Below are 14,199 nucleotides of genomic sequence, written 5' to 3' on the forward strand. Positions count from 1 at the left end.
GAACTGGAAAAGACCCTAGACTTTGTCATGTAGTCTAACTCCTCTGCCAGGGCAGGAATTCCCTATAGATGGCCATCCAGCCTCTGCTTGAATACTTCCAGGGCTGGAGAGCTCACCCTTCTATAGGCAGTCTATTATACTGTAGAATGTCCCTCTCTCCCACCCTGCCCCCTTTTATGAAAAAGATATATCATCAGATTCCATTGAACAGAAACAGAGGGGGGGGGGAGTCCTGCAACTTGTCCTCTGCCAACCCTGTGCCTACCCCACTATAAACTGAAGTCCCAAGGAGCCTCTCTGAATCCTGCACAATCTGACCCAGCCCCACTTACTTGCTTTGGTATCTTAGGCAAATTATGTCACCTTGTTAAGTCTCAGTTTCTTCATCTGTAAGTAGGATAACAATTCTGACCTTATAAGTTGTTGTGTAGGTTGAACAAGGTAACACATGTAAACAGTCTGGCCTACAGCAAGTACTCAGTAAATGCTAAACTAGCTGGTGTGAATTAACTCCAGGAAATACTAGGTTTATAACAGATGCTGGCCTGACTGGAATAAGTTGGGCTAGCCAAATATGGCATCCTAGTAGAAATGAACCTGAAGCAGATCTTTTAAGGGAGAAAATGAGGGAGTTCAGAGTAGAATTATATAGCATCTGGGAAGGGCCTTTGGACAGGAAAATGGAATTTTTAGCTGAACTGAAAAGCATAAATTTAAACATTAGCAGTCAGGGGTGGGGAGTAAGTAGGACCACCTAATAAAGTGCACAATTTGATGTGGACGGTAACTGGGAGTTACTGTAGGTTTATGAGAAGTAAAGTAACAGATCACAGTAACAACTCAAAAAAGAGAATTCCTGCTGATACTGATGGTTAGACTGGAAGCAAAAGATCAGAGCAGCTAGTTTATTGTGAAGGACTTATCTTTGACATCTGGGATTTTTTGGGTTCTACTATCTATCTGTTACAGTTTTTTGTTCTGTTTTGTCTCATTCTGCACCATCAGCTGGCATATGTAGCTGTTATCAGGATTGCTGATCTACAGAACCCCTACAACCCATACTCTAATAGGTTATTTCAAACCTGTAATGGGCCAAAAACTAAATAACCAATCTTCATTCATCATTCATTCACTCACACATTCATTATTATATCTATCCATCTATTCACCAAATAGTCGCAACAACCACTGATTTATTTGACTTGGCTCTGGAATAATTTGGAAATGAATAAAACATAGCTGTTGTCTTTAAGGGTTTTATAGACCTCTGAGATAAATAGAATCACAAAAAGCTCTTACACTAGACCAGCGACTTTCAACCTTTTTCATCTCATGGCACACATAAACTAATTACTAAAATTCTGTGGCACTCCAAAAAATATATTTTTTGCCAATCTGACCAAAAAAAAAAAAAAAAGTCATTCACACTAGATGGCTATTATTTTGTTGGCTGTTGTCATTTTTTTATTTGACAATCTAAGGGAAAAGAGGTAAGTGCCCCTGATTAGTCAGGTATTACATGTTTTAAAAATTCTTGTGGTAAACCGGTGTGCTTGCCATGGCACACTGGTTGAAAATCACTGCACTAGACAAATTCTAAGTACCACAAGAGGAATGATCAAAATTCTATGCCAGAGGTTGAAAACTGGGAGCAAATCAGGCTGTATTTGGCCAGCAAATGTTTTATTTGGCCCACATGTGTTTTTTGTTGTTGTTTTTAAGATTAAATTCCAACTTTTAAAAATTAGGACATTTTGCATAAAAACCCAGAAAAAAGGAAGATCTGAGCAAACTAGGCCAATTCCTGCAGGACAGTATTTGGCAGGATCTGAGCAGCAGCTGCCCCTTTTAGGCAGAGCATGAGCTCTCCAGTTTGCCACACTCTTTGCCACTCCTTATTACTCTCTGGCATCAAAGCCAAATGTTCAGTTGCCAGTTATTATCATCTTGTGCTGTGGGCACTTTTATAACAGAGTTAAGAGAAAAGTAAAAAGGAATTTTTTAAAACTCAAATCTCTATTAAAAACAGAAACGATAAGCTATGTGTTTCACGAAAAGTGGGTTATAGAATAGACTAATACTCAGGGAAAACAGATAATTCCTTGTGTTTTAGATGCACACAAACATCTCCCATTGATATTGTCTTCCTGACTCCTGCAGGCATTTGAGTTTGCAGCCTCAGTAACACAAAGAAAAATTAATGTAGTGGCTAAAGGCATTAGCTTTGGAATGAGGAAGACCTGAGCTTGAAAGCTGGTTCCAGCACTTAACTCACTGTGTAGCCTTGGCAAGTCATATACTCTCTCTGTGCTTTAGCTTCCTCATATGCAAAATAGAGGTAAACACAGTACCTACCTCAGAGGGCTGTGATGAATTTAGGTGATAAAAATGGAATAGGACATTAAATAACATTGAATCATAAGGTGAGGATGTCATTCTCTTTTCATTCTTTCAAACCTTCTAATTGAGCATAGGAGAACGTCTCCATTCTATGCTACTCATCTCAAGCACCTCTCTGACCATACTTGTTAAATCTCCAGTTCTAGAGACATCCCACCTCAGCCTTAAAGGCTCCATAGCAACAGTATCTAGCTACAACTTACTAACAGTTCTGCTTCTCCTTGCTGTAAGGTTGTTGTTTTTTAAATCCTCACCAGAGGGTATGCTTTTTATTGATTTTAGAGGGGGGGGGAGAGAAACATCGATGGGTTGCCTCCCGTAAGCACCTCGACCCGAGATCAACCGGAAACCTAGGTATGTGCCCTGACTGGGGATTGATTCCTCAACCCTTCTGGTGTACTGGACCACGCTCCAACCAACTGAGCAACCCGGCTAGGGCTCCTTGCTTTAGGTTTTACAGTTATCTTATTACAGTAAGTGATACTGATTTTTAAATACGGAGCTATGAGGCATATAGAATATGCTTTTATATATAAAATATATTTTTTACATAAAACATAAAAGCATACTGAGGCGAAAATAAGTGAGACAATTTAGAAAAAAAGTCAAGTAAATAAGGGTATGGGCAATATGTGGATATGGCAAAAAGTCTTAAGTTGAAGAAACATTATCGTGGATGTAAAAGGAGCCCAGGGCGGAATGTGAGTAAGGGAGCGACAAGACCAGATTGTGACTATGTAATATGTAAAACCACCTCGACAGGCCACTACCTCACGCGTTGTACATCCCTTTGCCCCCTCTCCGGGGTTCAGTTTCTCCGCCTGCAAATGGGTGGGAGAGCGACCTCGCAGTCGCCCAGTCCCGGGATTCAGTGCCCTCAGCCTAGGCCGCAGGCCCGTTGCCCCTAGCAACCACAGGAGTTGACGCAAAGGCTCCCGCCATCCCCTCCAAGTCTCGGCCTCCCGCTCCTCCCCGACTGCCCGGCTCCTCACCACTGCTCGGCTTTATCTCTCCACGTCAACACGGCCCTCATCGCGCCTTCCCTCACGCCTCGGGCCCCTCCTCCCCGCCTCAGCCACCAAGCCCTCTCCGCTAGCCACTTTGGCTACCTGAGCTACCCCTGACAACGCACATGCGCAATGAGCTACGCGCGCGCAGCAGAGTTCCGACTGCGCATGTCTTAAAAGGAGGGCTGGAAAAGTGCAAAAGCGAATATGGAACTAGAGCCTAGCAGGCGTCTGCGCAACTGAGGCGCGTGCGATTGGTCAGGATGGGAGGAGGGCGGTGCGTCTTCCTCGACAAAGGACCTGATTGGCTGAGCCGTGGAAATTGGTGCGGCGGAGTGGGCGGCTGGAAAGTGGCCGTGGAGTCTAACCCATTTTTACTGACCTCAGCTTTTGGTTTCAGCGTAGCATCTGAGCCGAATAAGTTTTCATATTTTACTCTCCTCCACATCTAGGGCGTCGCACCCTGTCAGCCCATTGGTGCAGTCGGAGCCCGCTTGAGGGACACGGCTGGGATGGAGAGTCCGAGCCTGTGGGACGGTGGAGCTGCCCCCTTCGTCACCTCCAGTGAGAGCCTAGTCCCAGACCCGCCTTGTGATCTCTGGCAAGTTACTCTCCCCTTTTGGTCCTCAGTTTCACCATCTGTAAAGTGGGAGCGGGGGAATAAAAGGTGGGTGGGCCTTTCTAACTTAGAGTCGACCGAGACCTCGATGCTCAAGGGTTAGTGACTAGGAGTTAAGGCTGGAGCTTAGTACTATTGCGGTTGGGTCAACCCTGGGGTGCTTCTGACTTCCTTACCCAAAATGACGAGGGAGCTGGGAGGAGCAGGGAGGTGGTACAAGGAGAGGGCTGCTTGGGTTGGAGGATCCTAGGAGGACCTTGGAGATGTCATGGTAAGCAGCCGACAGTGCCCCCCAAATGGGTCCTGTGATCAGTAACAGAAGAAGCTACCGTCTTGTATTGAGTACCTGTATATGTGTGATCTGGAGCTAAGATGAGCTACCTACTTTTCTTTGAAAATGTAATCCTCAGACCTACCTTAAAAGGTATTATCTACTTTTTACAGATGAGGAAAGGAGACTGAGGTTAAGTAACTTGCTCCTGGACACACAGCTAGTGAATGGCAGAGCTGGGATTTGAACCCAGTATGTTGACTTTAAAGTTTGTGCTCTTTACCAGGTTTCAGTTTCCTTATCTATAAAATTGTGGACTATATAATTTCTCAAGATCCACCAAGCTCCCCAAAATTATATAACCCCAAATTATGTTAGAAGACCTCGATCCCTAATTTTAGTTAGTCACTAGCTGTTGTTTAGTTTCCCTATTTGTAGAAAACTTGTGTTAGACATCTTTATAGACCCATTCAATTTTTGAAACTTGTGATTTAGTGATTAGGATACAATCTACTAAAGTTTTTAGAACAAGGGGAGAAGTATATTAGACCAAGGTTTAGTAGACCTGGGTTCTGATATCAGCTCTGCAAGTAACTTAATCTTCCCGTTGCTCACTTTTATCAGTAAAATTAGAGTAATCCTTGTCCAACCCACCTCATAAGGTTATCATGAGGATCAAGATTGAAAGCAATTTGAAAATTCTCTGTCAGAAATTACCTTTTGGTAAGTAATCTGATGAAAGTGATACTCTCCCCCAGAAAGTTGCACATATATATATATATAACATTTTTACATAACTTATTTGAGGAAGAGGAGGGTTCCTCACTGACTCCTTTTAGCAGGTCTGTTGATCTCAGGTTAAGAGCTCAGTGTTTGGTTCATTTTTTTAAAGTTATGCCAGTGTCACCAGAAGTCTTTATAATAGCCCCAATTTAATGATTAATTTTTAAAAAGTTTCTAGCAAATAGATTGAGCCTTTCATTGTGTAGAGAGTTTCAACCCTTTTTAACCCATGTTGGAGAACAGGAAGACATTGGAGGGCAGGGAGATATTCCCATAGCATAAGACTGGTCCATATTGATTTTAATCTCTCCCATAATCCAAATAGTCTGTGTGGTTCCTGCTCTGTCATAGATTAAAATTGAATAAGCACTAGAAAATCCATGTTAAATGACTTAATCACTTGTACTTTGTTTTTTCAGCAAGGAAAGTCTTGTTCTGGGATCAGAAAGAGTAGAAGATGAAAAACAAATGGTGATAAAAAGCAGCAGTGAGTGTAATCCCCTGGTACAAGAACCCATTGCTTCTGCTCAGTTTGGTGATGCTGAAATGACAGAATGCCGTAAGTCTGTCCCATGTGGATGGGAAAGAGTTGTGAAGCAAAGGTTATCTGGAAAAACAGCAGGAAGATATGATGTATATTTTATCAGGTGAGCATGCAAGGTGGTAAAGACAGTGCAGCCAGATAATTTTGTCTAAACAGGTAGTGGGAAAACATAGCAGGTATCTTGACTTTTTTCTGTTTTAACCACAAAACCATTATGTATTCTGTTCCTTCAGTTTTATCTAGTGATTTAGGGACAAGTACATACATTTTCTCCTATTGTGAATGCTTAATGGTAAAGTTGCATTTAAGTTATATTTGTAAAATTATTTTATAGTATCATATTCCTCCTCATAGAGGAAATTATTTAAAAATACAGTTTTATCACTATTTTTATTTTAAATGACAAATACTTGTGGCAACATTTGGAAATTATTAATTAAGCATCTGAAATGTGGCCCGATTCTTTTTAAAAGTCACTTTTATTTACTCAGTGTTTCCTTTAATATCATTTTTAGCCCACAAGGACTGAAGTTCAGATCCAAAAGTTCACTTGCTAATTATCTTCACAAAAATGAAGAGAATTCTCTTAAGCCAGAGGATTTTGATTTTACTGTACTTTCTAAAAGGGGCATCAAGTCAAGATATAAAGACTGCAGCATGGCAGCTCTGACATCCCAACTGCAAAGTGAAAATAGCATTTCAAACCGGAACCTCAGGACAAGAAGCAGGTGGAAAAAAGATGTGTTTCCTCTGCCAAGTGGTAGTTTGGAATCACAAAATAGCAAAGAACTATCTAACTTCACTTCCATGCATTTGCTATTGAAAGAAGGTGAGGGTGTTAATGATGTTGACTCCAGAAAGGTTAGAAAGTCCAGAGGGAAGATGACTACTTCGAAAGTAATTCAAATTAAGAAAACTAAAACAGGGTGCTGGAAAAGTCTTCCAGATTCTGTTCAAAGAAATAGAAAAAGAAAATCTGTGCATAATAAGGCAAATGTTGAAAGTGAACCTGTTGTACAAGAAAGTCAGCTTGATAGAACTTTCTGCATTTCTGATGCCACAGCAAGCAACAAGACCCTCAGTGTGGCCAATGAAGAAAAGAGACTTGTAAAAGAAAAATCATTGAGTTCACGATCAAATTTCAATGTTGAACAAGCAACTGTTGGCATCATAAACAAATTATGTTCAACCAAAGAAGCAGAACACAACAAGAAGAGAGAGGATACCTTTTTAGACTCTGAGGAAATAACAAAAGTAGAAGTTGGGGAAAGGAAGGAACATTTGCATATTGACAGTTTAAAATGTGGCTCTGAAATGGACAACAACTGCTCACAAACTGAGAAAGACTCTACTGCTGTGAAAATATGTCAAGGTATTTAGTACATTAAAGTTCTATTAAAAATGTGATGAGGTTTATACTCCGGGATACTGTATTTTATGCCTATAACCGGTAAAGATAAGGGAGTAGAATGAAGAAATAGGGCCAAAAATCAGATACATTCTACCAATTGATCTTATATTTGTCTAACTGATCTTCAAACCCCTTCCTTTGTCAGAGGGAATCAGCTGGCTACAGCCTTGATGCCCCCTGCAAAGGAAAATTGTGCCACTAACAGCTGCTACCATCTCTCCCTGGTGCAGCAGCTGGGAATCTCCTCAACAGTGCTTTCCTTTCCAGCCATTAATCTTACAGCTTGAGGGAAATGAAAAGACTTCACTTGGAAAAGGTTTGGGGAAGACTCCTTTTATACATAAACTGGTTGAGAATAGTCAGTGCTTTCTCTTCACACCACTCCTGTTACTTATTACGGATATGTGACTTCCCATTTAATTTTGTATATATCATAGTCATTTTTATCATCCATGATAATGTAATGCTTCTCTAAACTGTTTTAGAGCTCTAAATAATGCAAAACTACTCACATAGTTCATCTATTATTTGTAATGTGTTCTTAATACAAAGTTTAGAACTGAGTACTTTTGCCTTTATAATACCTCAGTGAATAAGAGATAAAAAGGAGACCATTTGACAGCCCTGATATTAGTTATTCATTATGCCATTATGGTATAATGAATAACTCCTTTAAAGAACAATAGTAATTTTACTTAAATCCTGTGGGGAGACAGCCTGGACAAATTGGTGGAGCAGGGGGTTAGACTTGATTCCTGCTCTCAGGCCCACTCATGATTTTATGTCTTTGCTGTACCTAGAATTTTCCCCTTTCATAGAAGGTGGCCATCTATACCTGTGACCTGCATAAGAATTCTTCAAGTCTGTTCTTTAAAGACTTTGAGCTCTTTAAATCCTTGAGGCTTATGTAAATTTATTGCTAGTATAATGGTCAAATTAAATATTAAAAACATCCTTTTGCAATTGCAATGGAAGTATCTATTTATCCTATACGTAAAGTCTAGTTCTCAATGTAAGATGAAGTACCCTTAGGTTAATGTGCATTGGAATAGTAAAGACCATTGGCTTAAGTAGAAATTTCCCAGTTTCCAAATAATAAAGGAAGCTAGTTAATAATTATTTATAGGAACTCACAGAAAAAATTATCAGGTAGCTAGTAAGCTCAGTTTCCTTTTTTCTCTCTTTTTTACTTTCTACTAGGCTTTACCTGTTTAAACTAGATGGCAAAAAACACTGAACTAATTATCTGGAGACTGGATACTTATCCCAGTCTCTAGTCAGTCCCACTATCATTTTGGGATGGTAACTTAATTTCTAAGGCTTTTTCTTCATCTGTAAAATGGAGGTAAGAACCCTCACTAGTGCTGTTTTTCATATCAAGACTATTGTAAAGTAAAATGAGAAGTGAAAAAGATGGCTTCATGCTATACAAATACAAGGTATCATTAACTGACATTCAAATTTAAAGGATATGGTTCAAGGGAGTATTAAATGTGATGATTTTTGAAATGGGAAGCCTGATAACGCTGGTCAAATAGTCTGGTAAATTAACTGAGCTTCCCAGTAGATAGTGATCTTAGGTTTTTTCTGCAGGTTCTGTTTTGTTTATATCCCGCGCACCCCCCCGCCCCCCTTTTTGGCAAGTGTAAAAATATTCACTGCAGAAGTTTTGGAAAATACAGAAAATTAAAGGAGAAAAATTACCATTCAGAAACAACCATTATACCATTTTGGTTTATTTTATTCTAATCTCTGTATACACACACACACACACACACACACACACTATTTGTTTGTTTGTTTATTTTTAATTAAATTGGGGTCATATGTAGAATATTGCTTTTTTTCACCTGAACATTAATGATGTGAGAAAATCTTCATGTTATGTTCTCAAAAATATTTTAATGACAACATTGTACAAATGTAATAATTTTAAATATTCCATATTCCAATTTTTCAGAACTGTGAACTCTGAACATAAGTCATAAAGAACTAGTGTAACAGAGTGGTTAAAAGCCTGAACTCAAATGCCAGACTACCTGGATTTGACTTTCAGCTCTAATAATACTTACTTAGCCTTGGGCAAGTTATTCAACTTCTTCCTACCTCAATTTCCATATCTATAGAGTGGAGATTAAAAAGTCCCTTAGCTCATAGGTCATTAGTAGGATTAAACTGGTTAATTTTTGTAAAGTGCTTAGCATAGTGCCTGGCATACACTTAATGTTTTATAATTGTAGTTTTTATTATTATTACTATTATTTGCATCCCTGAATATTTCTTTAGGCTAAACCATAGATTCTATAACCAATGTTTACTCTTCCTTTTCAGAAGATACCATCCCACTGACGCAAGTAGAGAAAAGGAAAACAAGTCTATATTTTTCCAGCAAATATAACAAAGAAGGTATTCTTTTCCCAATCAGAAAATCAGATTTTAAATCTATTTCAGATACCCAACTCTGATGCAGTGTGTTTGTTCAGCTCTTAGCCCCCCACGACGCAAAGCCTTTAAGAAGTGGACACCTCCTCGGTCACCTTTTAATCTTGTCCAAGAAACACTTTTTCACGATCCATGGAAGCTCCTCATAGCGACTATATTTCTCAATCGGACCTCAGGTTTGTGGATTATTTTAATCTGTGCCTTAGTAGAGACAGTGTGATAAGAAAGAGCACTGAATTGATGGGAAGCCTGTGTTCAAGTTTGATTTTGAGTCTATGTGTGACCTCCGGTAAAGGCCTTCCCCGCTTTCAGCCCTCAAACTCTTCATCCATGAGAAAATGAGGCTATCCTTTGTAGCACTAAGGAGCAAATTTGCACTTATTTTCTACTTCCAGATTAGTTTTGGTCATCAATGAGAATCAGTTATATAACATCCCTCCACCATTAGTCATGTATAAAAGCATTTTTTTTCATTGAATGCTTTCTTTAATGTCATTGACACCTTCTATTCTGTATGCTTTTATACTAGTTATCTGATGATCTGACTATTTAAAAACTAATACAGGTGTTGGAAAAAGGTTTACAGCTGTAATGCAAATAAATAATACAATAATTAATAATAATACAAGAATAAACTCTTTCCTGTACTCACAACTGTAAACCTACTTTTTTGGCCCCTTCCCCCCGTATTACGTAGGGCCAGGTCACAGCATAATCTGGACTGAACCAAATAGGTTATTGGTGTTGGTTTTTTACTCTGAAAGTGGTTATTGGTTTAGGTAATGACTTCTCATTAATGGCTTAAAAAGATAAAAGAAAAAAAAGCTCTATATGAGATTTCTAGTTGAAGAAGTACCTGATTAGCCCATCCGGAGGCTTGTAATCACATAGTTATCTTTACATCCCAGGTAAAATGGCAATCCCTGTGCTTTGGGAGTTTCTGGAGAAGTATCCTTCAGCTGAGGTAGCAAGAACCGCACATTGGAGAGATGTGTCAGAACTTCTTAAACCTATTGGTCTCTACGAACTTCGAGCAAAAACCATTATCAAGTTCTCAGGTACTTTCCCATATACCCAAAGGAAAACATAAACTGTGCCTATTTAAGAAAGCCACACCTTAAACTTTTATGTCCACCAATGCTACATTAATAGAGGTCATTCACCTCAAGCACCAAAGGCATTTAAAAACTTGCCCCAAACCATAGTCTCCCATCAACACAGGCAATAAATCTTTGCCCAGTACTGGGTCAGGTCATGTGGGCATAATTAGAGGAAGAAGTCATGAAGCAGAAAGCCCTCAAGACAGTACCTCTTTGAGTTTGCACAAAATAATAATGGAAAGTGGCAGATGAGATGTTCAGACAGAGGTGCTTCAGGAACTCAGGAGAAAGAGCAATCACAACTAGGGTTTTTAGTAAAGATTCTTTTCTCTCCCTTTCTGTTCTCCCATTTATCCCCTCATCACCACACATTTGGGGAAAGTATCTTCCTAGAGGCTGGCCTGATATGTGGGCTGTTGTATTCTCAGATGAATATCTGACAAAGCAGTGGAGATACCCGATTGAGCTTCATGGGATTGGCAAATACGGCAATGACTCCTACCGAATTTTTTGCATCAATGAGTGGAAGCAGGTGAGGTCCACTTGCAGCTAGAATGTCTCCAGCACATTTTGTCTCTGAGACAAAATAAGTTCACTACTATGGGTAAAAGTGTTTCTTGGACACATGCTATTACAGTCACAAAATCCAGGCTTGAGGCAGCGGGTGGCATGCGGTTATTGGCAGCAGGGAGAGGATCAATAGACACAAGTCCATAAGTACTCCTGGTGTGACTTCCGACTGACCTGCAACAGTTGTCACTTGGCCCTATTCCAGTCATTCCATTCATGTAATGTCTCTAAGACTGATGTAGTTTTCTTGTCACAATCCTGCTAGTCTTCAAAAGTACACCACAGGAAAGCAGGCAGGTTTGAGCTTGGAATGCTTACTAGGGTTTTTCCTAGTAATCTATTTTTGTGGTAATTGGGTTCTACTTCATCTGCCCATTCTGTTGAGTGCCTAGCACATAGGCAGTTGGGTTGTGTCCTGGCTGTTGGGCACTGCCAGGTAGCCTGGTACACTGCCCTCTTAGTGTTTCACCACCCTAAAGCATTTAGCTAATAGGTCTGGCCAACCCCATTCCTGCTCCACCATTTGTTGTGACCTGAGCAATTCATTTAACTCTCAGGGTTAATAACCTCCTACTGGAAAATGGTATATTAATGCTTGGTCATGTTATCACTACTTCACACCCCAGGTTCTGCTGAAGATCGGTACTAAATTGGAAAGTACTTTATAAACTGTAAACTATTACCTTAATGTAAGATATAATTTTAAGCATTTGTAAATCCCATTAGGTTAAAGGTTATAATTTCCAGGTATATTATCATAATGTGTGTTCTTCCACCATATCTTTAAAAAGTCAATTTAAAAAACGTGTTTATGACTAACTTACATAAGGCCTTTGTCTCCTAATTTCTTCCAGGTGCACCCTGAAGACCATAAGTTAAATAAATATCATGACTGGCTTTGGGAAAATCATGAAAAATTAAGTCTGTCTTAAAACTGTGAAATTTTTAAACTCGTTTTTTTATGCACCGCTTTGATTCTTCAGAGCTCCATTAAGCCAACCAACTACTTTTCCAGGCGTATAGATTTTAATCAACCCAACTAGAGACCTAATTACGTTTTCTTAATGTGTGTGCCACTGGTCTTTGCTACTGAACATGCTATAACATGTTTTGAGATTTCTTTAAAAAATAAGTTGTGATTTGACAACAATCCTAAAAATGTATATGACTTTTCCAATAATGAAATGTGATTTGAAGGGGGAAAAAATTTTTCTAAACTATCAATATTACAAAGCAAATTTCTGTCAGTCTTACTTGAGGAAAGATTAAACTTTCTGTTCTCTTTCTATAAAGATATATAATCGTTATACAAAGCAGTAATCTAGAGAGCCCTGGCCGGGTAGCTCAGCTGGTTCAAGTGTTATCTTGATATGCCAAGCTTGTGGGCTCAATCCTGGGTCATGGCACAAACAAGAATCAGCCGATGAATGCATAGATAGATGAGTGGAACAACAAATCGATCTCTCTCTCCCTCTCCCTCCCTCCCTCCCTCCCTCCCTCCCTCCCTCCCTCCCTCCCTCCCTCCTTCCCTCCTTCCCTTCCTCCCCCTGTCCCCTTCCTCTCTTTCTCTAATACCAATTAAATCAATTAAAAAAGAAGTAATCAAAGAGTTTGCAGCCAAACATGTAAAAAGATAGTACAATGGGTATCAGGCAATTAATTTTTAAAATATGTTTACTAAAAGAAGCTAACCCCTCAAAGAAAATTAAGATTTTCATGTGTTGGCTTTTAGGAATTGGAGGTTTGACCCCAGCATCCATTTGATAACCTAATTGAATATCTGCCTTCAGCTCCATTTCAGTACTGTCAGCTTCTAGCTCATGCATGTTACTTTGATCCCTTTGTGAAAACTCAAGCATTTAGCCTGGCCAGTGTGGCTCAGCAGTTGAACATTGACCTAGGATCCAGAAGATCGAGGTTCGATTCCTGGTCAGGGCACATGCCTGGATTTCAGTGCACATGCCCTGCAGCACACTGCATTCTGATTCTGTGTGCTGATTCAGAATGCAGTGTGCTGTAGGGGGTGTGCAAGAGGCAGCTGATCAATAATGACTCTCATCATTGGTATTTCTATCTCTCTCCCTCCCTCTCCCGTCCTCTCTCTGAAATCAATAAAGATAGTTAAAAAACACACACAACCTCAAGCATTTACCTATCTCTCATCTTCCAGCTGGAGGACAGGAACTTTTAAGTATTATGTCATTTTTAATACAGGTTCTATACTGTTATAGCTCAAATACTGAAACATTTGCCTGTGAAAGAACTCACAAGCCAAAACAATCCTATTAGCAAGTCTCAATGACCAATCACCATTTTCAGGTATTAAAAATTAAATGGCCTGGCGGGGTGCCACTCATCGGTTGAGCGTAGACCTAGGATCCAGGCAATTGGGGTTCGATTCCCGGTCAAGGCACATGCCTGGGTTGCGAGCCAGGCAGCCGATCAGTGACTCCCATTGATGTTTCTAGCTCTCTCTGTCTCCTTTCCTCTCTCTGAAATCAATAAAGATATATTTTTTTAAAAAAAATAAATGGATTGAATAAATTAAAAATAAAGAAATTGTTAAAGAAACTACCTTTGTTGTAAGGTGGTGTGTGAACAGAATCAGAATGCAGTGTGCTGCAGGGCTAGTTGATTGTTTCCATTTTAGTGAGCATGTTTGTTTTTAGAGAGGGGTGGATTTTGACCAGAGAACAGGAAAACTGGCCACACACACACACACCGAAGGCAAACATCACTTCATAACTTCCCATAACGTTTTTATTTAATAAAAATCAAAGTAGCATTCACTAAGGGCAAAGCTGTGTGTTGTGGAGGGGTACAAAGATGAAAAGGCTCTATAGAGACCCTCACAGGGAGAGACAAATGCACGCACAATTAAAGGGAACAAAAAGGGTAAGGTGTGGAGACAAGATGCCCAAATACTGTAGCTAAGAGAATGGAGAGGCCTCTGGAACCTTGGGCCACAGCTGCGGTTGGAGGGTAGGTCAAGCTCACCAAGCTTAGGGCATTGGGTGGCAGGGCCTGCTGTCAAATTCCCTCCCCTAGAATC

The 14,199-nt window shown here is 39.8% G+C and overlaps 2 protein-coding genes across 6 annotated transcripts in view; one reads left to right on the forward strand and one right to left on the reverse strand.

Moving 5' to 3' along the window:
* IFT122 (intraflagellar transport 122) overlaps positions 1-3,455 on the reverse strand; it is a 65,778-nt gene extending 62,323 nt beyond the window's left edge. For all 3 annotated transcript variants that reach the window (XM_087824978.1, XM_016209897.2, XM_016209896.2), the window contains exon 1: positions 3,393-3,455. In XM_087824978.1, the coding sequence (XP_087681104.1) occupies positions 3,393-3,433 (41 nt within the window). In that variant the 5' untranslated portion in view covers positions 3,434-3,455. The remainder of the gene's footprint in view (positions 1-3,392) is intronic.
* Positions 3,456-3,850: 395 nt separating this feature from the next.
* MBD4 (methyl-CpG binding domain 4, DNA glycosylase) lies at positions 3,851-12,639 on the forward strand. 3 transcript variants are annotated; one of them, XM_087824630.1, is made up of 8 exons: positions 3,851-4,012; positions 5,504-5,727; positions 6,140-6,996; positions 9,367-9,441; positions 9,519-9,653; positions 10,386-10,535; positions 11,006-11,109; positions 12,002-12,639. In XM_087824630.1, the coding sequence occupies exons 1-8, from the start codon at positions 3,920-3,922 to the stop codon at positions 12,077-12,079; spliced, it is 1,716 nt and encodes a 571-aa protein (XP_087680756.1). In that variant the 5' UTR covers positions 3,851-3,919; the 3' UTR covers positions 12,080-12,639. The 3 variants fall into 3 exon arrangements, with proteins under 3 accessions (XP_087680756.1, XP_016065385.2, XP_016065386.2); XM_016209899.2 differs by lacking the exon at positions 3,851-4,012 and having other exon boundaries at positions 5,302-5,727; positions 9,370-9,441; XM_016209900.2 differs by lacking the exon at positions 3,851-4,012 and having other exon boundaries at positions 5,587-5,639.
* The last annotated feature ends 1,560 nt before the right edge of the window (positions 12,640-14,199 follow it).

This window comes from Miniopterus natalensis, chromosome 15, assembly GCF_054644295.1.
Source record: "Miniopterus natalensis isolate mMinNat1 chromosome 15, mMinNat1.hap1, whole genome shotgun sequence".
Taxonomy (NCBI): Eukaryota; Metazoa; Chordata; class Mammalia; order Chiroptera; family Miniopteridae; genus Miniopterus; species Miniopterus natalensis.

Excerpts from the sequence above, each read along its gene's own strand:
- MBD4 (XM_087824630.1), top strand. The coding sequence starts at position 3,920 with ATGGAGAGTCCGAGCCTGTGGGACGGTGGAGCTGCCCCCTTCGTCACC. Across the intron at positions 6,997-9,366 it reads TGCTGTGAAAATATGTCAAG|AAGATACCATCCCACTGACG; the intron begins GTATTTAGTACA and ends CTTCCTTTTCAG. Across the intron at positions 9,442-9,518 it reads CAGCAAATATAACAAAGAAG|CTCTTAGCCCCCCACGACGC; the intron begins GTATTCTTTTCC and ends GTGTTTGTTCAG.